Below are 27,974 nucleotides of genomic sequence, written 5' to 3' on the forward strand. Positions count from 1 at the left end.
GGCATCGGCTGGCTCAAGAAGTGCTACCAGATGATTGACAGGCGGTGAGAAAGAGTTCCGCCCCCCCCCCCCCCACTCCCCCACCCCCTCGCTTCTCAGCGCGTGTCACGGACGTCCGGGCTAACTGGCCTCGTCTGTGCGCCCGGCGCTATCGCCCGGACAAGCCTGACGACAACGTTGACCGGCTCCCCGGCTAAAGTGAACGGGGTGTAATTGGGCCCGTCATCTGCCGGAGACGATCAGTGTGAAACGAGCTCTTAAACGCATCCCATAAACAAATCCCCGGCTGTGAATGCGAACCGTTTCCGTCGTCGACGGAAGCGAAGACGGGGGGGGGGGGGGAGCTAGTGCACAGCTTGGGCTCCCTGGGTGCTGCTGTCGCTGAGCGGACGTGTTTGTCCTTTGTCTTTCTGTGTTCACCGCAGGCTGAGAAAGAACCTGAAGGCTCTGGTCATCACTCATCCCACCTGGTTCATCAGGACAGTGCTCGCTATCTCCAGACCCTTCATCAGGTACCTGCCCCTCCACCTCACAGGGACATCGCAGACGTAAAGACACACACACACAGGAGACACAACGAGGATCTGTGTGGAGCATGAAAATCCCCCATATGAATCCCTTCGGGTTTTAATATATGGCTCTCATACACGGGGCTCTGAGAGATGGGAGAAACGAGTTCTTGTTCTCGGTGTCATTGGTGTAAAGGATGTCGTTGTCGTCCTCTGGTCCCTCTGCAGTGTGAAATTCATGAACAAGATCCAGTATGTCCACAGTCTGGATGAGCTGGCAGAGATTGTGCCTATGGAACACGTGCAGGTCCCCGAGTGTGTGATGCAGTAAGTACTTTACACCACCAGGGGGAGAGGTGAAACCTGGGAGTGGGAGTGAGATGAAATTAGAATATCATTCGGTGACGTGCGCTGGCTTGCAGTAGTCAGACTTTTAAATAATGTATCACTCATCAATCATGCCCTGCGCAGGTCCAAAAATAGATCTGAATATCAATGTGTTCCAAATGGGAATCGACTCGGAAGGCGTGGTTTGTATATTGTGCGTGGCAAGCCATTTCTAAAGATGGATGTGCCTTTTTGATTTCAGATTCGAGGAAGAGAGGATTAAAGCTCGAAAGGAAAGGTAAAGTCACTGATGTGTTAAAGCCTGTACATAGAGCCGAGTCAGCTCCCAAGAGCGGTGATCAATTCTGTGTGTGTGTCTGTGTGTGTTTGTGTGTGTGTGTGTGTCTGTGTGTGTGTGTGTGTGTGTCCAGGATGGAGCAGGAGCAGAGGCAGCAGGAACAGCCTCCGCAGCCAAACACACACGAACCAGCCAAGACAGAGAGGTAGGAGCTGGGATTGGTCCTATGAACGCCCCTCAGGATCGACCAATCAGCCTCCATCTAGACAGACGTTTGACTGGAAGCAGTGGAGGGGACCAGGGGACTGTTCATTCATGTTCTCCTCCTTTCACAGGCCGAAGTCAATGATTGCAGAGCAGGGATTGTAGACTTGACGAAAGAACCAAGGTATGAAACCAACACAGCACACAAGTCTCATTAAGGGTTCTTTATCAAAGATGTTAGCCACAAACACCATTGTTCAAGTTAAGGATCTTGAAGTCAAACTTTGGATACCTTGTTAAATCAGGCTTGTCACCTCCTTCAAATGTAATTCTCTGATTCGGCCACACGAGGTCCTCGTTTACCTGAAACCTACAAATGGGGAATTGCATTGGCTTGACAGTAAAACACTTCAACAGATGTTTGGCCGTCAGGGCTCATTTCTACATGCCCTGTTACATCATCCACACCTGTTCTGCTCTCCAAGGACCAGACCTGGAGCTGTCGCTGAGGAATACCTTCTCATGTGTAGCCAACCCTGTCTAATGACTGGAGGTGTGAGAAGCGCGTCTGTGTGTGTGTGTGTGTGTGTGTGTGTGAGGGGAGTTTTGGGTGGCCGGAACGCTCATTAAAAACGACCTCCATGCCACTCCTTTTTCAATCGTGCCAGTTCTACTGAATTCCCTTTCAACATAGATGTGTTTCTCTTCTCTCTTCATTCAGTGGCTGAGAGAAGCGTGAAGTCAACGTTGTCACAACAAGCAAGGGGACGACGAGAAAGCCTAAATTGTACTGTATAGTACATACCCATATCCAAACACATCCAACCAAGAGAGAAACATGCGTATACCATGCAGGGGGCGCTACATCCCCCAGCCAGCCCCCCCCCCCCCCCCCCCCCCCCCCCCCCCAGCCAGCCTCCATGTCTCCTCCACCCACACACGCAGTGGTATGTGTTGCTACGGAACACTACAACTTCCCAGGAAGGGTTAGTTCTACCTAGTACCTTGGTAATCACCCTCTAGAATGTTCTGAAGACGTTACACCACCAGGACAGTACCTCTGATGTTTCGTACCGGCACTCTATGTTACGACCTACAGAACGAGTACACACACACACCTAGTCCCTTGCACACAAACTCCCACAACTTGGCCCCACCATTGGCATGTTCATCTCATATCAATTTGAATATGATACCGCTTGTGAATGGCTATGTGGATGATGTGAGGAAAGTTATGAAGGAAGATACCATTTGGAGTTGCTCCAACTGTGTGCTGTTTTTATCAAGGCAAAAGGCCAACAACTCTCAATGCCATTGGCTTGCTGTGTTTCTAAAGCAATGTTAGTAAACATAGATAACTCAGAGCTGGCTGGGGCCTATACCGAATTTTGGCATCAACTATCTAATAAAACATCCAGTGTTAGTCTGTTTGTTCAATTTTCCTTCCAGACACCATCATGTTACCAGTGATCTATGCTTAATGGTGTGTCATTAAGAGGAAGCTTTCTATGTTAGCTGCCTTCAACCCAGCTTCATTTTTACTTACAAATCTGTCCTTGATAAAAATGTATTCCAGGTCAAAAATCTCTGGAACAGAGGTTTTTGTGATCCTCGCGCTGCGCATGCATTTATTTGGGGTGGGGGTGGGGGGGGGGAGATTGATCAAGGGTTGAGGCATTTTCTGACTGTGATTTCTGTTGTGGGACGTTGTCAGTACAGTCATAGCATGCAGACATATTAGCATGAGTTCAAATGCCCCAATCCAATTCTGGGATCGGTTCGTCCCTGTTGATGTTTCGACTTCCTGTTCTGATGCTTGCCCACGTCCCTGACAGTAGCAGGCAGGCCGTTTTTATTTTTGTAAGAATTACATACATTTGCTGCCTATGTATTGTAAGTTTTGTTTGTACTCTTAAATATCAAATTGTCAAACGATTGTCATCTAATGGTAAGCATTGAATCTATGTATGTTTGGGGACCGTGTCGTTCTCATGATATGTATAAATCAAATCCTTATTTTGTACACTGATATTAGCACTGTCAAGCATTATTTTGTTACATGTTCATAGTCTGCTCTCATGTAGAGGAATGACCATATGCCTATGTTCCTGAAGTGCTATACAATTCCACTTTGGAAGCTTAAAGGACACATGCAAAGGACTTAAACGTAGCTTCCAGTGGACAACACTGAGGGCTTTGCTTATTGGCTAGGCGGAGATATGGGGGATTAGAAAAAGTTCACTGATAGCTTACTCATAGTAGAGTCCATGCAAGAATGTAGGCTAGATACATTTGCCTTTTGTTTTTATAGTCTATTAACATGATTCATGTCAAAAGATGGCACGCAGTGCATTCTGCAGTGTCTTATTTTCCTCTGTGTTAGTTGGATGACCTGAGACCTCAATTGCATTGCGTGCCTGCTTTTGAACCAAATTCTACACAGAAGTCAAAGTGTGGAATGTATTTTATTTTCACATTCAGCGGGCCATATCTATGGTTGCGACTTTTCCTAGTCATTGCCAAGAAAGTTCAGTCCAAAAGGAAATGTTTGATATAGATTGATATTGTTATCAAAAGTGTATAATAGTATCTCGTTTCAGTAAATGTAGTATTTTCAATGTAAAGAAATCCCTTAGTTTAAATATCGCTATGAATGACGTTTTTTGGTTCATTCGATAAAAGCACAATATGTCAAAGATGATCAGTTGACTGATTTGTCTGCTCCAAAATACAACATATGTAGCTTATTTTGTTTGGTCAGATTTCAACTAGAGACAATGGGTAAGATGTATCCAATGTAGTGTCCGTCTGTCTTGCTTTGCAGTTTGGATTTGGGGGCAGCCCCTGTCTGTCATGTCAATAAGCAGAAATAAACCGTTCCACTCCGCAAGAACGCTCTCTGTTTTTGCTTACGTGTAAACGGTTAGACTCCAAATAGATATTTCTTTCAGGCACCGGTCACTCGGTGTAGGGAATTCACAAAGGAAGGCAAAGGTGAAGATTTCTGTAGAAGTGGATTTACAAGAAGCACAAGTTCATCACCTTGAAACTATCCTGTTTGTCAACAGAAATGCTCTAACAAGTGAATCCAAATCTTTACATTATTCACACATAACCCCGTTCTGAAGCCCCCCTCCCCTTGCTGTTGATGGAACCCTCCCAGCTAACCCACGTTTAACACGGTTCAAAGGAAGCTATCAATAGTGCAGGTGTGACTTCTCCTGTTTTGGAATCTGGGTCCCATGAGCTCGTCCTCGGGGACTGGGGGAGCTTCACCTCTGCCACGTCATCTGAAGGTTTAGACGCGGCCGAGCCGGTCAGTCACATGCACACGCACACGTCTGACACACACTAACACCCTGCATACTCTCTCTCTCTATGTGATCTAAATTCAGCTGCATCCTCACAGAGGAAATGTGATCGAGAGAGGCTCAACAATGGCCGTCGTGACACCCATACATGTGTTTACTGTAAAGCCGGATGCGTGAGAGAGGTGGAAGTACCATGTTTGGATAACTGGATAACCCCTGCATGATGACCAACCTCCGTCATTCATACATACAGACATACGATCAAGACTATTATTTGAACTGAAGTGAGGTCAAAGTCAAATAGGATGATGTGGCTGATTCATTCAAGGTTAAAGATAATAAAACTGCCCAACATGTTATCAGTTCATTCCTATTGTGCAGTGCAGATACACCTGTGACACTTCACACATTGTGAACGGGAACAGGCACATTTGCCAGCTCCCCTGTATGAACAGTAGCCTGCCCATTGTCTTGTCCCGTTGTTAGATGTTTATATTATTATAATCAGTTCAGTTAATGGGGCAGTGGAACCCTGACATCTAAATGTGTGTCTAAATGTATTATCATCTGTGAATGTTCTGACTGGTATTTTCCTTAACCCTCGTGTGTCAGTCTCAGTTAGTTGAATAGACCGGTACTTCCAGAACATGAAGGACGTGGGGCAGGTGCAAAAATGGAAAGTCAACTATATGTAAATTATACGGGAATCGCGGGCGCTGATTGGAGCCCCTGTGTGTTTAACGGACAGTGGTTGGGTACACGGTTAAAAAAAAAGGACATTATTACACTCGACCACGAGGGGTGAGCATCTGCGTGACGCAAGTCACAGTTGGGATATAAAAAGAGACGAGTCGCGCTCTTTATCAATGAAATAGTTCAGAGAGCAAGGTTCTGACTGAGCAAACTAAAAGACTTTTGACTTGATCGTCATATTTCTTTGTTTGATTTGGATCTGTAGCAGTGTTTTAATTTACACCCTCGCTTTATTCGAAGTTTGGCAGTCTCCAGAAGCGGATCAAAGATGAAATACATTATAGGAGTTGGCGGGTAAGTTACAATACCTTGCTTACACAATTAAAAAATATAAAATGAACTTATAACCCATTTCAGGGGTTGACATTGTTTCTTCGTAGTACAGTTACAACAAGTAGCCGAGTACGTTTCATAGCTAACTTGGATCACAGATCTGACTGATGACAAAACAATAACACATGACATGTGCTGTGGCTCGATAGGTAACTAGGTTTCTTGTAGCGAAGTAGCAAAGTCTTATAACAGTCAATTAATTAAACTGAACTGAAATATATGTGTGGGCCAGTTAAAATTCGCGTCATGCAATGTTGAAACCCGGTAAGTTCATCGTTAACTGGGAGTGTGTAGCGAAACGCCTGTTTTTGAGCGGGCTATTTGAAATGGTAGGGCGCACTCTTTAAAGAAAAGTGGAGGGAGACGGTTTCAAAGGCCTAGTGTACGTGACTAACTAACAGGGATTGCAAGCCTGATAACTTTATAAATAAAACTAAAGAAAGGCATGCACGTACAAATTCAACAGTCAATTTAGTAAATATCGTTTTGTAAACAAGCTTTTAATGTATGTATTCTTTTACTGAGTTTTAATGCACTCTTTGCCAACACGGAAGTTGTCCCGTACTGTAATGATGGAATTATTATATAGGATATTCCCACCCCTCTATTTATCTCTTTTTCCTGTGGTGATTATAGTCCTCTCTTTTCAGGGTGACCAACGGTGGGAAAACCACCTTGACAAAAAGACTTATCAAGGCTTTGCCCAACTGCTGTGTGGTGCATCAAGATGACTTTTTCAAGGTAAGTTTTTAGTTGGAACAACAAGTGTTTTAACAAACGGTTGCATGTCTGACTGTACTCTGTCACAGGTTTTTCTGTTGGTGTGTTCCTTCCCCCACGTTGATAACCTTACCATTACTCAACTGTAACATGGAAACTTCCCCCTTGCATGCTTCCCTATGCATGGCTTCAGTTATGTTTTTTTACACACTACTTGCTTTGTGTTCTTGCTCTCCTCAGCCTCAGTTATAAGTATCTATTTAGTATGGATCTGATCTTTACCAGAGTGTAAAGCAGAAACTGACCTTTCCATTCACTTGCCGGCATATAGCAATGCATGCTACCCTTAGTTTCCTAACCCCATAAAAAGGACACCCATTGTCTCCAAATGGGTGCTATACATCCTTTCCCTAGCTGCATCTGTCCTATGTTCCCTCCTTTTTAAGCCTACAGAGATGATTCTAGACTATTGCATGGCTATAGCTCTCTCCTTCCTGGCTGTGTGTGTCTGTGTCTTGGCCTGTGGGCCTGGGGTCTTCTGGCAGTGTACAGATTGCACCGAGGTTGCAGCAATGTTTTATTGGTAACTGTTATTTCAGAAACCCGATCAGATAGAAGTCGGGGACGACGGCTTTAGGCAGTGGGATGGTAAGCCTGCATACATCACCGCAGGAGAACAGTAACTCACCCAACCCCCAACATTCCCCTCCATATTTGGCCCTCCCCTGAGACTACAAACTCCCATTTACAAAAAAAACTCCACAACCCAGAATGCATTTCCTTTTCCAAAGTGTGCCTCGGCACTCTAAACTATGCACCCTCGTTGTTGTTCTCTGTAGTGATCACGGCGCTGGACATGGACGCCATGACCAACACGATACGGGGCTGGGTGGAGAACCCCGTGAAGTTTGCCCGTTCCCACGGCGTCGTCGTGCCGCCGGTCTCAGAGGCGACCGACCCCGACCAGCAGATCCACATTCTCATCGTCGAGGGCTTTCTGCTCTACAACTACAAGTGAGCGCACGTAGTCTCACAGGCAGCTACTGGAGAAATTCTGTCAAATACATGTCCTTTTCTTATCAGGCAGTGTAGGGTACTAATAAGGGTGCTCGGATAGGAAAACAAGTAGTCATGAGACCATGCCTGTTCCCCCTGCCCTAATTACATGAAAAGTGGCTAGCCTAGCTAACAAACGTAGCTGCTCATAGAACAGGCTGTGTTTTATAGTCTGAGCTACCTTATGGGTAACACATGCCACGGTCATGGGAACCTAAGCAGGTGGTCTCTAGATGATATGTTCTGAGAACTTGTTAACAATCATGCGGAGGGGGTGATTTTGCTCCGAGGTCTCGTGAGTAGTGGGGCTGAGGGCGGGGGGGCTGTCATTGGGAGGCTACGCTCTCTGTCACACTGGGGTTGTGTGTCTCTAGCAGCACTGTTTCTGCAGGGGCGCTGATAAGGGCGTCAGCTGACGAGAAGCCTGTTTTGGCACAACACGAACGCTGTGTTTCGGGGCGGTGTTTTCTGGAACCGTATCTCCAAGGTGGACCTAGACTGCTGGTTGCGTACAGATAGTTTAAAGACCGAATCGCCACGAGAATGTTATGTGAATGTACCTTTTCAGATGATTTCTGGCGAAATGACACCAAACTGGGTCACAGGGAGTGAGCTGTTGCTTATCAGATGTTTGTCAAAATCAACTGAACCCATTTTCAGAGTCAAACTTGGTTGTCCCCAGAGCTGTCACTGTGGAAGATGAGGAGGTGGGACGCTGTCATTGACGTAGAAGTGACCCTGTTGTTCCTTGTCTCTCCCCCCCCCCCCCCCCCCCCCCCCGCGCTGTGCAGGCCTCTGATGGACGTTTACAACAAGTGCTACTACATCTCCATCCCCTACGAGGAGTGCAAGAGGAGGAGAAGGTGAGCGTTCAGAGCCCCTCAGAGCTCAGGTTCGGTTTTCCCGTTTGTAACGGGAAACCGTTCGCCACCAGTTGTTTGACCCCCCCCCCCCCCCCAGTCGTAGACCTCGACACTCCCATATTCTCTACGTACAGGGAGCTGGAAATGATGCTGCTCAGCAAGTTCTGCTCTCCTAACTGTACTTTTTTTTCCCCCTGTTCAGTACGAGACAGTACACCGTGCCAGACCCCCCCGGCCTGTTCGATGGCCACGTCTGGCCCATGTACCGGAAGCACCGAAAGGAGATGGAGGACAGCTGCTTAGACATCGGTACCTACAAACGTATTTTTGGGAGTGTATTGGGGTGGATATTGGGATTGGAGAAGTGCTTTGACCTTGGTCCCTAGAAAGTCTGTTCTGGGAGGAGGCATGTGTCTAGGCAGGATCTAATCTGATAAACGGTTCAACTTTTTGGGGGAGAATATGTTATTTTTATTTGGTGCCCATTGTGTCCAGGAGTAGTGGGTCAGTGCTTGAGCTTTGCTGTCCTTGTCTTGCAGAGAATCTGGATGGGTTGAAGTCGAAAGAGGAGATCTACCAGCATGTGTATGAGGACATCCAGAACACTCTGCTCAATCGTTTATAGGTAAGCTCTGACTCCTTCACCATGGGTCTCAGATTGATAGACAAGTTAGACCAGTGGTAGAGTGACCTAACTGGACTTTTTGTCTCCACAGCAGGAGGACGGCTTCCAGCCTGTAAAGAATGAATTGTGTATATAGCGCCAAGATTGATGACCACTTTTTTTGTTTTTTTTACCATTTTCTTTTTTTCCAACATTATTCCCTTTTGTAAATAGTTTGAAGGAATGTTAATTTATCAAAAATGTGTCTGAATTTTAAGTTGGGTATGTTTTTGTTCCCGTATCAACTCGTTCTGTTGCTGTGAAGTCAGCACTGCCCACAGTTGATACTAAGTGCTGTCTATCCAGAAGTAATAAAATGGGATGCCACCTTTTTTTTTAAAACCTTACCACTGTGTCCTGTCCTCAATAGTAATACAGTGCAGTTTCATCTGTGTACAACTTTCCAGCTGATCAGATCATGGGGTCGCTAACGAACCCATTCCAGCTGTTATTGTTCTATTGCATTAGGTCTACGCACACCGCATGACGCACCAACTCAATCAGACAACTCACCCTCTTACTTTAGCTACCCGATTCAGTTATCGGAAAAAAATAGCACACAAGCTTATTCCAAAACCCGAGACCGCGTAGACAGAGGAACATTTGTAGGCGGGCAAGGCCATGTGAAACATCTGACCGGTGGATGCGTTCAACGCATTGCCATCGCCTGTTCTGGGGGGATGCTAGAGCTAGTCAGACTATACACCAGATTCAGCTCATTACAGCTGGATTGGCTCTGTGTACGTGCCAACAGCACCACATTCCACGTTTTTATCAATAGGCCAGTGTGATTCCTCCTTCCCCCTGAGGGAATACCTGTTTGCACAGGAGCGCTAACCTGGTGGATACAGTGGGTGCATCGTTGGTACGGTAACAAAGCCAATGTCTCATGGCTAACACAAATGTTAAACTAGGAGCAGGCAACTTCACCATGGCATGCAAATGCACGCCACGGTGTCAATTAGGGGGAAGTACTGCAAGGTCACTCAGCCAAGACGAGTTCAGCGTGAGTGAGATAAGCTGATTTGTTGGTTGAAAACTGAATGCGTGCATGTGTGCACCGTATCTGGTTGTAGTCAAGTAGCTGACAGGAATGCAACTGAGGTGGGATTGTAGGTCAGGCAGCTGGTCACTGGGACTAATGTCTCAGTCTTTTGCAGAATTCATAGAACGTTCAAATCTTGCGTTTTTCCAACTGTTTTCCTACACTGCTTTATCTGTGTGTGTTATTCTCCCACCCCCTAAACCTGCTTGCCTACCCCCCCCTAGACCTGTGTGCCAAGTGTCTTGCTGCAGCGTTGTGTAACCCGGTGACAATGGAGTGCATAATGACAGGTAGAAGTGACACTGTTGACTGGACTGAACTGAACTCACTGCAGCATGTGTCTGTGTCAAAGCTCGTTATCACTGTTGAGTTGTGAAACTGCAGCCCTCATAAGGAACTCGATTAGCTTCACCGAAAACCAACCTAGACTTCTTATGAGTCCACGTGGTCACTACCGAGAGATGACCTTATACATGTTCCTACCCTTTCCATTTGTGGATTTATGACACTGACATGGGGAAAGATCACAATATACAAATGTCCTCATGCATCCCCCAGCACCTAGAATTCCCCTCACAGACACGCAAACAGGCCTACTCTGAACAAGGCTTGGATTATTGAAAGCTGATTTACACTAAAGTCTACTGAAGTCTGAACTATGAGAAAGCATCCTGTCTAGACATATTTCCTGTGACGAAACTGACCTCATTTTTAGGGAGGAAAAGGTCTGGATGAACTACCATCTCCTAGTTAGAATGCTAGTCTCCTAGCTAGTCTGTGTAACATTGTGACCCCTCTATTACTGTATCACATCTCCCAGACTCCCACCGTTTTGTGCGTGTTGTGGAACACGGAATCATCCGGATTTAGCTGTGGGATTGTTCTGTTCCTGTCAGAGAGAAGCTCTCTGTGTTTGATATGGGGACATGCTGTTCACCTGGGACTAAACAGGCTGCTGAAGCCTGACTTTTGATCATCAGCCTTCGCTGACATCTTTATGGAACCAAATCTGTCATTGGTTATGAGAGACATTGTAAATCTGTGTTTGATTATGACACCTGAGATAGGAACCCGTTTTCCAGGAAAGGTGTTACAAGGTCAGCAAAATAGAACTTTATAGACCACTAGTACCTTGATAAACGTGGTTGGTCTTGTGTTTGTTTCGACACATACCACACGTTCCTGGCTGATAATTTTTTTTATCAATTAAACTTCGACATTCCACTGTTTGAAGTAACATGAAAGACTTCCACAGTAGCTACCTTCCTGCAATGGCTTGCTGTCTGTGGCTTCTGGAGACCTGGAGTCAAATGTGTCGACCGGGGTGTTTCAGCAGCTAAAGACCACATGCTAACACACACATCCAGTTAGAGCCAGCCTGAGCCAACCACAGCTCGTAATGACTGACCGCTGGGACTCAGATTCTCTCTCTCTTTCTTCTCTTCGTTTGCATCTCTCTCTCTTTTCATTTTTTGTCTCTGCCTCACACATACACAAAGACACACACATACACCTACGTTGCTGAAAGGCCCTGAGTGCCTGTGGACATAGCCAGGGTGTTTGTTTATATTTAGCTTGGATTCTTGCCGTGTCAGGGGAAGGGGACGATATGGGGGGGGGGGGGGGGGCTTTCACAGAGATGGACACCCTACTAATCCACAGCATGACTGGCGGGACGACCACACATACCCTGGGGGAGGGGGGGGGGGGGAGGACAAGCAGGGGAAAGGTGAGGCCCTCTAAAACTGGCCCCTCTCTATCCTCCCTACACTCACTGCCTCACGTCAGTGGAAATATATATATATATATATATATATATATATAGAGAGAGAGAGAGGGAGAGAGAGAGAGAGAGAGAGAGAGAGAGAGAAATAACCTTGGCGCTGGTATTCCCTGTCATCTCCTGGCAACCAGAGCGCAAAAAGGTTCTCTGTCGCCGTGTGATGTGAGCGTGGAGAGGGCCGCGCGGGGGGAGCTGAAGCGGACAGGGGCACCGTCTGGGCCAATGAGGGCCTGGTATCAGGGGCACCGTCTGGGCCAATGAGGGCCTGGTATCAGGGGCACCGTCTGGGCCAATGAGGGCCTGGTATCAGGGGCACCGTCTGAGCCAATGAGGGCCTGGTATCAGGGGCCCTTCTGGCTTCCCCAGAGGATACTGCTGGGAGGAAAAAACAGCCATGACTGGAATGGTTAACATGAGAGACCAAGAATAATGGTAGAGCCTCAGTCAACACCTCACATGTTACTGTAGCCTCTGTGTGGTATAAATTATACTTTGTGCAACTGTACTGTAACAGTTTGTGTTGGCTGGGAACTGACGAGATCCGGTGGCAGTCAGACCATTCTGAGATGTCTTCCCCGCGAACAGATGTGACGCAGGACAGTACAACTGGCCTTACAGCAGCGATAGGAGAAACATGGGAGATAATGTGCTTGTCGATGCCACATCGCCGCAGCTATCCCCTCGTAGAACACTCACGGTTTGTGTCACTGTTATAAATCTAACTAGGATTGACATCTCATAAAACTGTCACTGAAATGAAAACAATCTATGTGCTTTATTCCTTCCTATACTTCATAGTAGCCATCATCCAAAAGTCCTCAATTTGGAGTTTACATTTTATGACAATGAAGATCATTTAAATGTTTTCATGTATTTGACCTTTAATCTGTAACGATAGCTGTGCTGATCTAGATAATACTTAATGAGTTGCATGTTTTATTTTATTGATATTTCATGTAGGCCCTTGTTGGACAAGTTAAAAGTCACAATATTTTCTTTAGTTAAAAATAGCCAACCGCCGACCTGTACGACTGGATAGCCATGTAGGGAAAGTCCAACTTGACGACAGGTCGTATGGTAGGTATTTTGTAGATTTTCTTTGACGGGATCAGGTGCTCTCTCTGTGCTTTTCCGTGCGCATGTGGAACAAGAGAAGGTGACGTTGGCCAACGCCAGTGCACTCCGATCCACGATCAGCTGATATTTCCTAGTACTAGCCCTATCCATTCAGGGGACGAAGGCTGTGCAACAGTGTTGCAAATGTAACATTCTTTACTAGGTGACCACTGCCACCGTGCGGTATAGACTGCCGCAAAAAAATCTGATAGACCAAAAAGTCTTTTTACTTTTGACTAATTTACTTTTGCTTCTCTTAAGTCAGGGCTTCTTAAGCAGTTTGATTTCCTCTGTGTCAGACTAGATTTACTGTATTTAATAAACGTTGGATGAGGCAACTAAGAAACTGGATAGCGCACTTTTACAGTGGGGTTTACAGTGTGGTAGTCGCAACAAATGTAAAAAGGTGTTTGAGCGCTTTGCAGGGGTAGCGCGCCACCTGTATGTGTGCACTTATTTTGACATTCTAAGCTTTGTTTGGAAAACCTCCCTATTCTCGTAAGATGTTGATTGAAAACAGACATATGGTTGTGATTCTTCGTGTAGTTTGGCGTAGGACGTCTCTTAACTTTAACAAACAGGTATAATGAGGTATAATAGGTTACAATAGAACCTGTGCTCAAACTCAAAATAAGGGCAAGCTGTTTAAACAATTCCGTCACAAAATACCAGATTCTGGTATATTTTGTGTATATACAGTAGACATCTCGCCTTTCATGTCAGGAGTGCGGTATCTCTCTTTGAGTCCTCCCACCTATGCTCAAGATTGACTTTATCCTGAACAAATACTTGTGTAACTCTCAGGCGTTGGTGAAGAAATGGTTAAGTAACACATGGTCTTTTTCTTGCAAAGAAGCCCCGGTCTGGCTCTTTAACGTTTGTACCGCATGGGTAGACACAAACTCCTTGTATGAAAGCGAAAACCTCACATTTCCTCCATCCAGGTAGTTCCCGTTATACTCGCGCCATGGTGCATTTGTGCGCAACCGCGTGACGGAATCAAGCGTGTCTACAAAACACTACCTGTGTTCCATCATATTTTCGCAGAAGTGTCAAATACAAAGTGGAAGTGCCGGTGTTTGTGTAGTGCTTCAGGAAGCCTTCTGTGCACCCAGTCAGTTCACCATGGAGAAGACAGCTCTCTTCCTTTTCTGCCTTTTCCACATTCTGGTGCGTTTGAGCACTGGACAGCAACATTTTCGCGCGCGTGTTGGTGGACCGTGGAAACACCGGATTCAGTGGGAGAACAACGGTCGGGTGTTTAGTTTACTCAGCACGGGGTCAGAGTACCACTCGCCGGTACAAGCGAGGAGACAGCAGCAACTTTACCTGACCACCAAAGGGCACAACCGACACCCTCCAGGCGCACCAATCAGATCCCCCAGGACTGGTTATCCCAATTTAGAGGAGCGAAACCGAGGGCATTCGGAACGCAGAGCACGCCAAGAGTTGGACACCTCGGTTCTAGGTTCTGAAGTCCGTCAATATATTGTCGCAACGGGCCGCCACACCACAGGTGCAAGAAGTCAGCCGCGAGTTGAGACCACGGTGGCGGGATACCCAGGCACCCGTCGTCCCCCTCAAGAATCCCGTTCCAATATCTCCGTTTCCTCGCCAATACAAGAATTTTCGGGAAGTGGAATTCAAAGAGGTGGAAGGAGACTTGCTTTGAGTGGTGTGAACCTGTCGGGTCCAGAACAAATGAGGTCCACTGCGTCACCAATAAGATCAGTTGATTTTACGGACGACCGGGGCGCCAGTCAGGAGCGACTGACGGGCCCAGAACCAACCACACGAGGACCCACAACAGCGCGTCTCAACAACTTTGAGGATGACAGCAACGGACGCCGAATCCTGCAGCATTCCAGACTGGATAACACTCACAATGCCCAAATAACGCGTTCCCCTCCTACGTCCAGAGCCGTTGGGGCACCTGCGAATGTATCACCAACTGCTCTTTCTATCAATGCCGTCGAGACGCATATTACACGTCCACAGCGCGTGGAACCCAGTACCGTGAATAACATGATAGGCGACGACCCACAGAATCCCAACAAGAACCACCGGAACTCAGTGTTCTACAACATGTACCCGTCTTCAGGCGCCAGGACCAGAGGCTCCATGCGCCAACCGCGGCCAGACATGGGCTATGGCACACGATTCTTCCATAACGGTAAGCAGAAGTAACAAAACATGGTATCCTATAAAAGACACCCCAGTCATGTAATGAATCAAATAAATACAAATTGAGATGTGCCATGATTCAATCGGATAGGTCTGCGTTTTCAGTAGCCTGGTGGACTCCCAGTCTCAGTCTCATGAGTAGAGGGGTCAGATGGCTGAGCGGTTAGAGAATCGGGCTGCCAATCAGAAGGTTGCCGGTTCGATTCCCGGCGGTGCAAATGACGTTGTGTCCTTCTCGGGGGAATGTCCCTGTACTTTCTGTAAGTCGCTCTGGGTAAGAGCGTCTGCTAAATGACTAAATGTGAATGTAGATGACGGCGCTGTGTTCCTCCTCAGGTCTCCCAGACCTGGTCCCCGACCCCTACTACATCCAGGCTGCCTCCTACATCCAGCGTGTGCAGATGTATGCTCTCAGGTGTGCCGAGGAGGAAAACTGTCTGTCAAGGTAATCATATTGGACATTGTTTTACCAGTGCACTATTACCTTGCTACGTTAACCTATTTATGTAACAACGCATGACAATTTAGACCACAAGCTCATGTCTGGACCCAAGTTTGACACATTTGATCCACATCCAATCCACAGGTTTAACAGATGCAGGGAATAAGTCATTTGGTACCTTTTTTTGGGTTGTTGGAGCAAATGTCCTCTTCGGTTGCCAGGTCTGGTTGTGTTGACCATACTTCCTTGGCTCCTGCCCAGTTGGAAGTTACAGTACAATAATAGAGCTGCAGCACAAAACCTGGCAACCGACCTAGGTTCTCTCTCCTCGCCTCAGTGCCCTGCCAAGTAAAATAATCTCTACATGAAAGCAGCTTGAGGTGAATGCAAGACTGTAGAAAAACCCCTGCACAACCTTCTCCCCAGAGCCCTGCACGTCACACCTTGGTAACACACTACGGTAACTGTTACCAACCGTGTGCTTGGACGCTGTAGATCCAGCTGTAGTAAGGAGCCTAATCTGGTCCCCCGGTTACCACATTCCCATGGTTCCAAATCCCCTTGGTTGCCACAATTACAGCTTCCCTCTGTTGTCAAGCGCAAGGTCAAGCTATTTGATGACGTCCATTGTTGTGGTGCAGGTCGGCGTCCCATCCCAGTGTCAGAGATCTGGACTACAGGGTTCTGCTGCGGTTCCCCCAGAGGGTGAAGAACCAGGGGACCGCAGACTTCCTTCCGGTCAAGCCCCGCCACGAATGGGAGTGGCATAGCTGTCATCAGTGAGTCCAAGAGGCCTGTGTGTGTGTGTGTAGGTGTATGTGTGTGTAGGTGTGTGTGCCTGGGTGTGTGTGTGGAGACACAAATCCAGACATTGATCCATTTCTGTGTGTGATGTATGGAGAATTTTGACTTGTCCCATTTTCCGTGTTACAAAGTAATCAAACTTCATCTTACTGGGTGAAAACGTCCGCCAAAGTCCAACCGGTGTCCTGTATACGTCCCCAGGCACTACCACAGCATGGAGGCGTTCAGTAACTACGACCTCCTGGACATCCCCTCGGGCAGGAAGGTGGCTGAGGGTCACAAGGCCAGTTTCTGCCTGGAGGACACCAGCTGTGACCCCGGAGTGCGCCGACGCTACGCCTGCACTGCCCACACACAGGTGCCAGCCCCTGCCAGCCCATCCGTCCACCTCTCCTTCCATCCATTCCATCTTGAATTCCTTCATGAAATCAGTCGTTCATTCAGTCATTTATCTATTCTTTCATCCAGTCAGTCAGTCAGTTATTGAATGTATTCGATCATTCAATCACGTACATTTTCCACCTTTCGACTGATGTGCCTCAGTATCCTATTGTACTTAAGCCTAATTTGTATGTGTTGCAGGGGCTAGGCCCCGGATGCTATGACACGTACAACGCCAACATCGACTGCCAGTGGATCGACATCACGGATGTGCCGCCGGGAAACTACATCCTTAAGGTTGAACCAGGCGAATCATATGTGGAGCACACTCAGCACAGTAGTGGAGGGGAGCGAGGCAGAGCGGGGCAGAGCGAGGCAGAGCGGGGCAGAGCGGGGCAGAGCGAGGCAGAGTGGGGCAGAGCGAGGCAGAGCGGGGAAGAGCGGGGAAGAGCAGGGCAGAGCGGGGCAGAGCGAGGCAGTGCCGGGCAGAGCAGGGCAGAGCGAGGCAGAGCGATGCAGAGTGAGGCAGAGCAAGGCAGAGCGGGGCAGAGCGAGGCAGAGCGAGGCAGAGCTGGGCTACGTCAGAGCTAACCCATGGCGTCTTTCCCATCCAGGTGACCGTGAACCCGACCATGCAGGTGCAAGAGTCCGACTTTTCCAACAACGTGGTGAGGTGTGACATCAGGTACACTGGCACCCATGTCCAGGCCAGGAATTGCATGATCACCGGGTAGGTCTGTCTCTCTCTCCCCCCACGCACACACACACACACAGACACACACAAACAAACACACATACCCGCATGCACACACCAATCTCTCTCTCTAGTGTCCAGAGACACCTTCTGGAGGTGGAGAGATCTCAGTTGAACTGGGTTGCTTTTCCACAGAAGTTAACGTGGATATTGTCAACTCCCGTGAGGAACTCTGGTCCCTGGAAAGTGGAAGTATCAGTGTGCGTCTGTCTCAGCTGAGGAAACCGTCTGCCTTCCTCAGCACTCCCAAGTTAGCTGGCACCATCCAATGTCTTACACTCTGTCGGCTCGTATCTACTTAGCTCCAGTAACTATTGTATATACTATTACCGTGAATCTCCTGAGCGGCAGTGTGTCGTGTGTGTGTCGTGTGAGATGAGAGTCCAATGTCTCGTGTGACCCTGGTGCTGGGCTGTAGCTGTGTGTTCGAGGGTTATCTATCCTCAGACATAACAAACAAGCCAAGGAAAACTCTGGTCAAACCCAAACGAAAGATTAATGCTGTGTGTCTCTCAGCCGGTGGGTGTTTGGAGAAGGTCAATAGGGCTCCTGTCTCCCATTCGCATGCTGAAGGAGAAGTGTTACTGTGCTGAGTCATCCATTGACTCTATAAAGTGTCCAGAGGAGTTGGGCCAACAGCTATGTACTGTATTTATAACATGAAACATTATAATATAATATACGATAATAACAATAATATACGCATCAATGTATGTATGGCATGAATGACTTTCTGTAATCTTTTGGACTTGCACTGCTAAAGCCAATTGGACAAACACGATACAACTGTACAATAGTGTTATGATGTATTGTTTCGTTTTATTGGTGACAGACTGAATGGTTTTTCTGTCGTTTGCGAGCTGATGTACTTTGTTTTGTGTGGGTATAATTGGGAATAAAGACCGCCTCAGACTAACACATCGTTCTGTGTTTACAGTCACTTAAGGACAAACAGAAGCCCATTCACTGACATCCATCAAATAAAATATTTCACTGAATCATTTGTCCAAATATTTATTTCGGTGACGTCACATCAGCCTGTGTTTTATTTCAGCAGACCCATTGCAGAGAGGAAAGTGATTAATTTCTTCAATGAGTTAGAAAAACATGGCGTGCCTGAGAGAAAAGTACAGTATAAAACCAACCTAACTTAGCACATAACGAGTATCGGAAATCGAAAGGTAAACACGATTTAACACGGCTGCTGTCGTAACGCTTGTGTGTGTTCACCAGGTGGTGTGAGAGGGGTCAGAGCAGGTCCATTCCACTGGGGTCTACTCCATTACGAATGCCTGAGCAGCACTGAGACGTGTTTACATACAGCTCCGGTGCTAAGTAAGGCCACTGTCTCCTGGATGCTTGGAAGAAATGGAAAACATTCCACCTGAATGCTCCTGATGTATTCATGGCAGTCAGTCTGGGTGGTGGCACGGTAGAGCGTGTGTGTGTGTGTGTGTGTGTGTACATGGGTACTGAGAGACGAGAGGACAGGTTGGATACGACCTCATAGCTCTGTTATGTCAAACATGCCTTGTAGGCCGCTGTGTCCTGATTGATCAGATGTAGTATATCAGTCGTTAAAAGAACAAGCCCAAATTCAGTCAATGCCTTGAAGGGTGGAATATGACTGGGGGGGCTTACATGTGCCCTAAGATTCCATCACGTTCAACGGTTACTAACTTATGAGCCCAGTGTTGGTCGAGGAGGAAATATTTTGGATTGTGCCTTTAATGATCCACAACAGAATGTTCAGAAGCTAAAGGTACCTTAGTGTAGCTTAGCTGTACTCTGCAGGCATCCAGTCCAGACTCCACTGCAGGAGTGGCACCTCTAACATCCTCTGGAAGGGCGTGGCAGCAAGGAAGTAGGCCTGGGATGAGAGGTGATGGCAGATAGGTGGAGGCTGAGACTAGGGGTGAGGCTGGGGCTGGGGCTGGGGCTGGGACTAAGGCTAAGGCTAAGGCTAAGGCTAAGGCTAAGGCTAAGGCTAAGGCTAAGGCTAAGGCTAAGGCTAAGGCTAAGGCTAAGGCTAAGGCTAAGGCTAAGGCTAAGGCTGGGGCTGAGGTCATTGAGTCAAATGTACTTTATAGCTCACCACCACTTCTCTCCATGAAACTGTGACAACATTTCGTATCCTCCCTGTCCCTATTCATAGTCCTTCACACCAGGCTATGTCTGCTGTAAAGCAAGGTTGCGTGACAGACAGGAACACACAACCCTAGCCTGCATGACAGATGAGCGCTCGTACGCTGCAGCCAAGAACCAGAGAGTTGATCTCGACGTTCTCCTTTAGAGGAGACGGGGATCGTGCCCGCCAACGGACGACCCTCCTCTCTACCCCCTGAGCCCCAGCCGCCCCAAGGCACGCAGCCCAGTAGGAACACTGCGCCCCTGATATCCGTCGGCAGACCGACGTCCGCAGGTCATATACAATTCTCTCGTGGCCCTGTCCAAACATGGCTCCTCGGCGGAACCCCCGCCATCTTGGGTCAAAGCCGCCATATTGGGTCAAACCCGCCATCTTGGGTCAAAGCCGGCGTGCCGAGTGTCTGACCAGGACAGGAGGTCAGAGAGGAGCCTGTGGAGGGGGATGGCGGGAGGGGGGAGGGATGGAGGGAGGCGGTGGGGGCGTTTGCCTGGGGGCAGCCCGACGTGTTAAGTCCCGAGGGTGGCCAAGCTCCTTCCAGCCCGCCCCTGGATGATGGCAGGGAGCAGAGAAATTCCACAGTGCGTGTGTTCACCAGGAGACCCAGCCAGACCCCGCTTAGATCAGCAGCTCATATAGGAGCTAACCTGTATTTATCATCGACTTGAACTGTCTGTCTCCCCGACTGCTTACCTCGCCTGGCTGTTTCACAGTAAACAGAATACGGCCTTCAAACCATCCCACCATTCAGAGCGAGATTGAACGCTTGGCCCGGTAACAAGTTAGCGTCTTGATTGTGTGAAGCGACCGCCATTTCATCATAAGGAAACCATTGGCCTGAGACTCTCTGAGGGCTGTGATGTTCCACAGAGAGACGTATTTACCATGTCTGATACCACCACACCTGTTTGTTCAGAGTGGACAGTTGACAAGGGGAACACTGAGGTAGACTTCATTTGTGTGTTTGGAGTTGACTAGCAAAAAAGTCTGACGTTTTAGCACGTAGACAGTGTTTACCTGGGCAGGACAGGAGACTTTCTGGAAGGTTTGCACATCATTACACGTTAACAAGTTCCCCCCGTTTGAAATAGAAGAAGAATGTTGGTGTGCTTAATGGCCCTGTACTTTTCCTCCGAGGCTCCTGTGCAAACAGTAAAGACCAGTCAATATGCCATCTGTAGCATATACAGTCATTTTTAGCCCCAGTGAAATCCTGTTATTCTATTATTCTTGGGAAGGGAGACCAGCCGGATGGGCTGTAGGTAGGAGGGGTGGGGTAGACGAGGAGAGGAGGAGAGAGAGGGACGGGAGGTGGGTGACGAGACAGGACTGGTGGGTGGGTAGGAAAGGAGAGGGTTGGGGATGTAGAAGAGAAGAGGGAAGAAGAGAGGAGAAAACAGTGGTGGTAAGCGAGGAGAGGGGAGGGGTTACTTTTGGTTTAAAATACATTTTTCAATTCCGGTGTTGGTTTGCAGCCATGGTTTTGACATGGTAGTGTGTGCCAGGCAGGCCACTGGTCCCCCATCTGCCCACCATGCCCAGAGAGGAGGCCCCTGGAACCAGGGGCAGGTTAGAGCCCACTACAGACTCCAGACTTGAGAATGCACACTATTGGCTGTGACTGTTTTGGAAATTCACACATTAGTTTGTCAATAGGTTATATTGAAATGAAAGCCCTCAGAAATGTATACCTTTATTATAGTCACCAAAGGCCTATTTTATTTCATTATATTTAGTCATTTAGCAGATACTCTTATCCAGAGCGACTTACAGTAAGTACAGGGATATTTCCCTGAGGCAAGTATGGTGAAGTGCATTGCCCAAGGACACAACATTTCTGCACGGCCAAGAATCCAACCGGCAACCTTCTGATTAAAAGCCTGATTCCCTAACCGCTCAGCCCCCGGGGTCAGGTGGCTTTTGACAATATCCTTTGACAATATCCTTTTACTTTCAACCAATCTGCTAGATTGTCATATTCAGCCCTCTCCTGGTCCTGTGTGATCTTTTCCTAGCCAGACATGGTTTCAGACATATGCAGGAGGAAACAGGGGGGAGGGGGGGGGGGGGGGGGTGAGAGCAGGGTCTATAGGGGTGGATGTATAGCTCAGTACATCTCAGACAAGAGTCAAATAAACAGAGACATGGACACCGGCCATGCAGAACCACAAATATACACACAGTCGACTGCCATGCCACTGTTATTTCCCATCACATAGACGTGGTTTTCAGTCCAGTGTGATTCACTCAAAAATAGTAAATGTGCCATTTTCAGGTGTTAGAAATACATGCTTTGGAATTTGTTATTGCACCTCCATACAAAGCACTCATAGCAAGTACTAGTAACAAATCACACAGTGACAGGCAGTGTTAATAGATGAAATGAGAACAGCTAGTTCTGGTCAGGAATTTCCATTCCTCCAGCCTTTACTTACTTCTTGAGGTTCCAGGAAAAGTCTGGAGTTCTTCAAACAATGGCGCCCTCTGGTGGTGATAACACAGTATTTGATGATGTGTGAGCGAGATGTTTTTACCACAAGTGTAATATAGTAACCATAACATCTGAGGCCCGTGGGATCGCTTTAGACAGAAAAAATTAACTTCAACAAAATAAATAAGGTTTGCTGTGTTATGGGTTTTTGAGTTGTTCCGTTTTTTTAAAGAGTCATTTGACAAAATATTTCCGCAGACCTTACACCACCATTAATAACAGCCAGGGCCGGTGGAATCTCTAGAAGAGAGAAAACCTCTCGACCTCAAATCATCTGTCACAGACACATACCCGCACACACACAACCTAGTGCTTTTACTCAATCACACACACATGCATATTTTAACGCATTCCTCATTTGGTGACCAGGATATTAGGTTGAGTTTACTAGTCGTGTAATGTGTGGGGAGAAAAGCTGATTACTATGAGCATACAACTCTGCCATTACATTTGACTGTAAAGTTGTGCTTTTATGGACTACATAAGTTATGTTCAGTATGAAAGATATTGCCTTTGTTTAAAAGCACACTTCTGGAACACTTTTACACAGATCCACATGGTGGTGCTATAGAGTAACTCATTCACACAGCCACATTTGACCTAAGATTGTCATCTTTAGGCGTGGTGAATGACTGTCTTGAATAGATAACGAATTGCGCAAGATCAACACACACAAGTGATGTCTATGGTGACACAGTGCCCTGGTCATGCAATTCATGATTTGCCACTGTAATTACAACTCTTTCAGACTTCCTTCCTTATTGAGGTCATGCCTTTTCTGGCAACAGAAGTCTATTGTACACTGTGTGGCAATATCAGTCTGACTCCTAGATGATAAAGAAACATTTCATTTGTCACAAAGGGAGTCAGGTGGCTGAGCGGTTAGGGAATCGGGCAAGTAATCTGAAGGTTGCCAGTTAGATTCCTGGCCGTGCCAAATGATGTTGGGCAAGTTACTTCACCCTACTTGCTTCGGGGGAATGTCCCTGTACTTACTGTAAGTCGCTCTGGATAAGAGCATCTGCTAAATGTAAATGGGACAGTAAATTCTTAAGCATAAGATATTAGTCTTATTCATATTGTACAGATTATTTTGTTATAGCATGCCACACAACCCAAACCCAGCTACTGGTGAACAAGGTGAGTCATGAATCCAGCCTGCTTAAACATGTTTAGAATGACGTGTGAAAACTAGGTGAGCCGGAATATCCAAGCAAGTTTGGTTGATCGTTGCCGAGGCACAAGGATATTGTCAAGCCTTTGGAGCTTTCAAGCCAGCGGGAACTCCTTTGAGTGATTGATGGAGTTTTTGGCTTCAGGGGGGAAAATTGTTATCTCTAACTGACAATGCTGAAGTTATTTAAGTTTCATTTGCATATTTCATTCATGACAGAGTCACAGATATTATGAAGAGCTCAGGCACGTGAGTGGTTGTTGGGTCCATAACTGCGGTGGGGAGACAGGAGGCTCGGCACGTGTATGAGATGGGACCTTTCCTTGTCATTCCACTTCCTGTGTGGGGAAACTTTAGATAAAAGGCACGTAAACCATGTAGAGAAGTGATCCATTAAGGCTGTGAAAGTATTGTGACATTGGTCATGCACCCAAGTGGGATTCAAGAAGCGATGACTGGAAACACTGGTGGATCAGCTGATGGGTGGTGATGCAGTAGGTAGTGATATGGTTCTGATCAGAGTATGAAATCCCCAAGCACCACGTTTAAAAGAGGTTTACTGGCCGAGAATCTATAAACATGTAAACACCTGAATGCTTGCGTTGGTTGAAACCATCTATTTCAGCTTACTTGCGGGACGATGCCACCCAGATGGGAGCAAAAGAATTCGACGGATATTCACTGACATTCTTAATAAAACAGTAATTTATTTGACTAAAAACTAAAATTGTCAGAACAGCACATTACAAGGGCATCGTTAAGATATTTTTCTCCAAGGCTCAGTGATTACGTTCATACAGTTCACTTGGCATGTACGCGGCGTCTTCCTTCAAACCGAAACTAAAGAAGAAGAAAAAAAACTGCTGCAGAAGGTGAAATCCAAGTTCATCCCATAAAGATGACTGATTGTACAATTTAGACCATTTTGGTTTGGTTCTAAGCCACAAAGAATGAACCAGGATGCCTCCAACGGGAGACACGTGGTACAGGAGGCACAAAAGACATGTAACACAGACAAGACATCTCTCATAGGCTCACACTGAATTTGACTGGGTTCTAACTGGAGTTGTGTGAAATGTACATTGGTTTCCATTGAGTTCACTTTTAATATTTTTCAGGTATGGTTTTTTTCATTCTTTTCAACAAAGTACGTGTTGGTACACTACAACCGGAATCTAAGCGCTTGCATTCATTAAATACATTAACATTTGCAATGTAACAAAATGTGTTGTCTGCATATGAAATTCAAAACACCATTTACACTTACAAAAAAAAAAAAGAAAAGATGGCTCACTTCATTTTGTGACTAGTGTGCGCCACACTAGACCTTCCTGCCACGCAACAGTCGATTTCTTTATAATTCCCTCCAAAAACTCTTCTTCTACCATTCTATTTCCCGCCTCCTGGCTCCTTTCTTTTTCCATCTTTCACAGACTGACTAGTTAATGTTATGATAAGAGTGCTCGATACAAACATGAGGTAAGAAAGTGGTTTGATTATACATCATGCAAGACATGCTAAACAGCAACAACAAAAATAAAGTGAAGGAGAAAGTAAAAAATAATACAAAGTGTGTGCATAAAAAAAAAAGATGAAAAAAAAAGATGAAAAAAAAAAAGAAAGAAGTCTTACACAGCTTTACGTCTTTGGTTACAAAGTAGGTTAAACAATTTCACAGCTTTTCACCCTCAGCCCAAAAAAGAAAGTATGCGAAAGTAGAATTCCGTAAGGTTGGGGAAGTATGGCAATCTCTCTTTATTTTTTGACAAAGAAACTATAGCAAAGTAAATGAACAGTTTTCTTCATCAAAACATACCACTGAAGATATTATATTTCTAGAACTTACGTTCCCCTGTACAAACCCTCCATGCTCTTTAATACTTTACACACTTTACAAAAATGTACATTCAACTTGGATTTGAAGTTAACTGCCTTTAGTGTTAGCACTACGCCATGGGAAAATTGCCTTGCTGAAGGATTCATATTCTTATTGCCTACACAGGAACTACTTGTTGCAATATAGACTACTAATGGAATACCTGACCAATTACCTAACATACCAAAAAACAAAAAGAACGGTAATTTTTGTAATTTTTATAGAAGTATGTCTGTGACATTGTTCATTTACATTATGAAAATAGCAGCCCTGAAATAAATAAATGCAAACAGTAAAACTGAACTTATAAGAGTATTGTGACAGATGTCTAGGTATGGTGGGTTTTTTTGGGGGGGGGGAGAAGAAGAAAAAAATAAACTAGTCTTGCAGCATAAAAAAAAAAAGAAAAGAAAAAAGCAAAGGCTCACAGTCTACCTTCTATTGGTCAGTGAACCTACTCTTCTGCGTCAGTCTCATTTGTCCTTCTCTCCTCTTGTCCCCCGCCAAGAGCCAAGAGCTACGGGTAACTGGAGTACAATCCATGGTCTCCTAGGATGCTTGGGAACACCTTTGCCCCCAGTTTGCGGGTTTCGCCCACCACCAAATCAAACTCTGAGTGCTCCCATCACCTCTCTCTTGCCCTGGGCGAACACGGTCGCGCGCGCCCCCCCCCCCCCCCCCCCCCCCCCCCCCCGCCCCCCCCCGCCCCCCCCCCCCCCGCCCCCCCCCCCCCTGGAAACCTCGCCCTGGCTGCCCTGGCGCGTACATGGGCCGCCTGGCCAAACGGACGCTTTCACAGGAGAACAGACAACTTGTCTAATACTGGGAAGGCCCAAAGAGCAGCGAGCACACAGCGAAGCATGGCTTATCACGCGATTCGGAGGCCACGGTGACAAACAAGGCCCATCGGGTTTGCATTCTTCCTGTCCCCCCGAAACCCTAACCCCCAAAAAACCTCAAATGCAGTTCTGAGCTTTTTTTAAATCTTCCTTTTCTCTCTCTTTTTTTTTCTTTTTTTTTAAGTAGCTGGGATGAGGGTTGTTTTGGGCGAAACCCGCAAACTGGGGGCAAAGGTGTTCCCAAGCATCCTAGGAGACCATGGATTGTACTCCAGTTTTTTACTCAATCACACACACATGCATATTTTAACGCATTCCTCATTTGGTGACCAGGATATTAGGTTGAGTTTACTAGTCGTGTAATGTGTGGGGAGAAAAGCTGATTACTATGAGCATACAACTCTGCCATTACATTTGACTGTAAAGTTGTGCTTTTATGGACTACATAAGTTATGTTCAGTATGAAAGATATTGCCTTTGTTTAAAAGCACACTTCTGGAACACTTTTACACAGATCCACATGGTGGTGCTATAGAGTAACTCATTCACACAGCCACATTTGACCTAAGATTGTCATCTTTAGGCGTGGTGAATGACTGTCTTGAATAGATAACGAATTGCGCAAGATCAACACACACAAGTGATGTCTATGGTGACACAGTGCCCTGGTCATGCAATTCATGATTTGCCACTGTAATTACAACTCTTTCAGACTTCCTTCCTTATTGAGGTCATGCCTTTTCTGGCAACAGAAGTCTATTGTACACTGTGTGGCAATATCAGTCTGACTCCTAGATGATAAAGAAACATTTCATTTGTCACAAAGGGAGTCAGGTGGCTGAGCGGTTAGGGAATCGGGCAAGTAATCTGAAGGTTGCCAGTTAGATTCCTGGCCGTGCCAAATGATGTTGGGCAAGTTACTTCACCCTACTTGCTTCGGGGGAATGTCCCTGTACTTACTGTAAGTCGCTCTGGATAAGAGCATCTGCTAAATGTAAATGGGACAGTAAATTCTTAAGCATAAGATATTAGTCTTATTCATATTGTACAGATTATTTTGTTATAGCATGCCACACAACCCAAACCCAGCTACTGGTGAACAAGGTGAGTCATGAATCCAGCCTGCTTAAACATGTTTAGAATGACGTGTGAAAACTAGGTGAGCCGGAATATCCAAGCAAGTTTGGTTGATCGTTGCCGAGGCACAAGGATATTGTCAAGCCTTTGGAGCTTTCAAGCCAGCGGGAACTCCTTTGAGTGATTGATGGAGTTTTTGGCTTCAGGGGGGAAAATTGTTATCTCTAACTGACAATGCTGAAGTTATTTAAGTTTCATTTGCATATTTCATTCATGACAGAGTCACAGATATTATGAAGAGCTCAGGCACGTGAGTGGTTGTTGGGTCCATAACTGCGGTGGGGAGACAGGAGGCTCGGCACGTGTATGAGATGGGACCTTTCCTTGTCATTCCACTTCCTGTGTGGGGAAACTTTAGATAAAAGGCACGTAAACCATGTAGAGAAGTGATCCATTAAGGCTGTGAAAGTATTGTGACATTGGTCATGCACCCAAGTGGGATTCAAGAAGCGATGACTGGAAACACTGGTGGATCAGCTGATGGGTGGTGATGCAGTAGGTAGTGATATGGTTCTGATCAGAGTATGAAATCCCCAAGCACCACGTTTAAAAGAGGTTTACTGGCCGAGAATCTATAAACATGTAAACACCTGAATGCTTGCGTTGGTTGAAACCATCTATTTCAGCTTACTTGCGGGACGATGCCACCCAGATGGGAGCAAAAGAATTCGACGGATATTCACTGACATTCTTAATAAAACAGTAATTTATTTGACTAAAAACTAAAATTGTCAGAACAGCACATTACAAGGGCATCGTTAAGA

The 27,974-nt window shown here is 46.4% G+C and overlaps 3 protein-coding genes across 4 annotated transcripts; all 3 read left to right on the top strand.

Moving 5' to 3' along the window:
* Nucleotides 1–6: 6 nt before the first annotated feature.
* Nucleotides 7–4,220, top strand: atcaya (ATCAY kinesin light chain interacting caytaxin a). The gene is made up of 7 exons (XM_047036927.1): nt 7–44; nt 426–512; nt 738–836; nt 1,099–1,134; nt 1,268–1,339; nt 1,470–1,522; nt 2,060–4,220. The coding sequence occupies exons 1-6, from the start codon at nt 31–33 to the stop codon at nt 1,501–1,503; spliced, it is 342 nt and encodes a 113-aa protein (XP_046892883.1). The 5' UTR covers nt 7–30; the 3' UTR covers nt 1,504–1,522; nt 2,060–4,220.
* Nucleotides 4,221–5,442: 1,222 nt separating this feature from the next.
* Nucleotides 5,443–9,385, top strand: LOC124478694 (muscle-specific beta 1 integrin binding protein). 2 transcript variants are annotated; one of them, XM_047037068.1, is made up of 8 exons: nt 5,443–5,696; nt 6,386–6,476; nt 7,055–7,103; nt 7,295–7,469; nt 8,303–8,374; nt 8,577–8,683; nt 8,914–8,999; nt 9,091–9,385. In XM_047037068.1, exons 1-7 carry the CDS (start codon nt 5,671–5,673, stop codon nt 8,997–8,999), a joined length of 606 nt encoding a protein of 201 aa, XP_046893024.1. In that variant the 5' UTR covers nt 5,443–5,670; the 3' UTR covers nt 9,091–9,385. The 2 variants fall into 2 exon arrangements, with proteins under 2 accessions (XP_046893024.1, XP_046893025.1); XM_047037069.1 differs by lacking the exon at nt 7,055–7,103 and having other exon boundaries at nt 5,445–5,696.
* Nucleotides 9,386–13,883: 4,498 nt separating this feature from the next.
* On the top strand, nt 13,884–18,463 carry loxl5a (lysyl oxidase-like 5a). Its single transcript, XM_047037067.1, has 7 exons — nt 13,884–15,155; nt 15,503–15,611; nt 16,250–16,387; nt 16,614–16,770; nt 16,995–17,090; nt 17,408–17,523; nt 17,683–18,463. Exons 1-7 carry the CDS (start codon nt 14,108–14,110, stop codon nt 17,687–17,689), a joined length of 1,671 nt encoding a protein of 556 aa, XP_046893023.1. The 5' UTR covers nt 13,884–14,107; the 3' UTR covers nt 17,690–18,463.
* Nucleotides 18,464–27,974: the final 9,511 nt, after the last annotated feature.

This window comes from Hypomesus transpacificus, chromosome 16, assembly GCF_021917145.1.
Source record: "Hypomesus transpacificus isolate Combined female chromosome 16, fHypTra1, whole genome shotgun sequence".
In the NCBI taxonomy this organism is placed as follows: domain Eukaryota; kingdom Metazoa; phylum Chordata; class Actinopteri; order Osmeriformes; family Osmeridae; genus Hypomesus; species Hypomesus transpacificus.

Coding starts and splice junctions, on each gene's coding strand:
- atcaya (XM_047036927.1), top strand. Junction 1,135..1,267: donor ATTAAAGCTCGAAAGGAAAG/GTAAAGTCACTG, acceptor GTGTGTGTCCAG/GATGGAGCAGGAGCAGAGGC. Junction 1,340..1,469: donor GAACCAGCCAAGACAGAGAG/GTAGGAGCTGGG, acceptor CTCCTTTCACAG/GCCGAAGTCAATGATTGCAG.
- LOC124478694 (XM_047037068.1), top strand. CDS start 5,671: ATGAAATACATTATAGGAGTTGGCGG. Junction 6,477..7,054: donor ATCAAGATGACTTTTTCAAG/GTAAGTTTTTAG, acceptor CTGTTATTTCAG/AAACCCGATCAGATAGAAGT. Junction 7,470..8,302: donor TTTCTGCTCTACAACTACAA/GTGAGCGCACGT, acceptor CGCGCTGTGCAG/GCCTCTGATGGACGTTTACA.
- loxl5a (XM_047037067.1), top strand. CDS start 14,108: ATGGAGAAGACAGCTCTCTTCCTTTTCTGCCTTTTCCACATTCTGGTG. Junction 16,388..16,613: donor GAGTGGCATAGCTGTCATCA/GTGAGTCCAAGA, acceptor ATACGTCCCCAG/GCACTACCACAGCATGGAGG. Junction 16,771..16,994: donor CCTGCACTGCCCACACACAG/GTGCCAGCCCCT, acceptor TATGTGTTGCAG/GGGCTAGGCCCCGGATGCTA.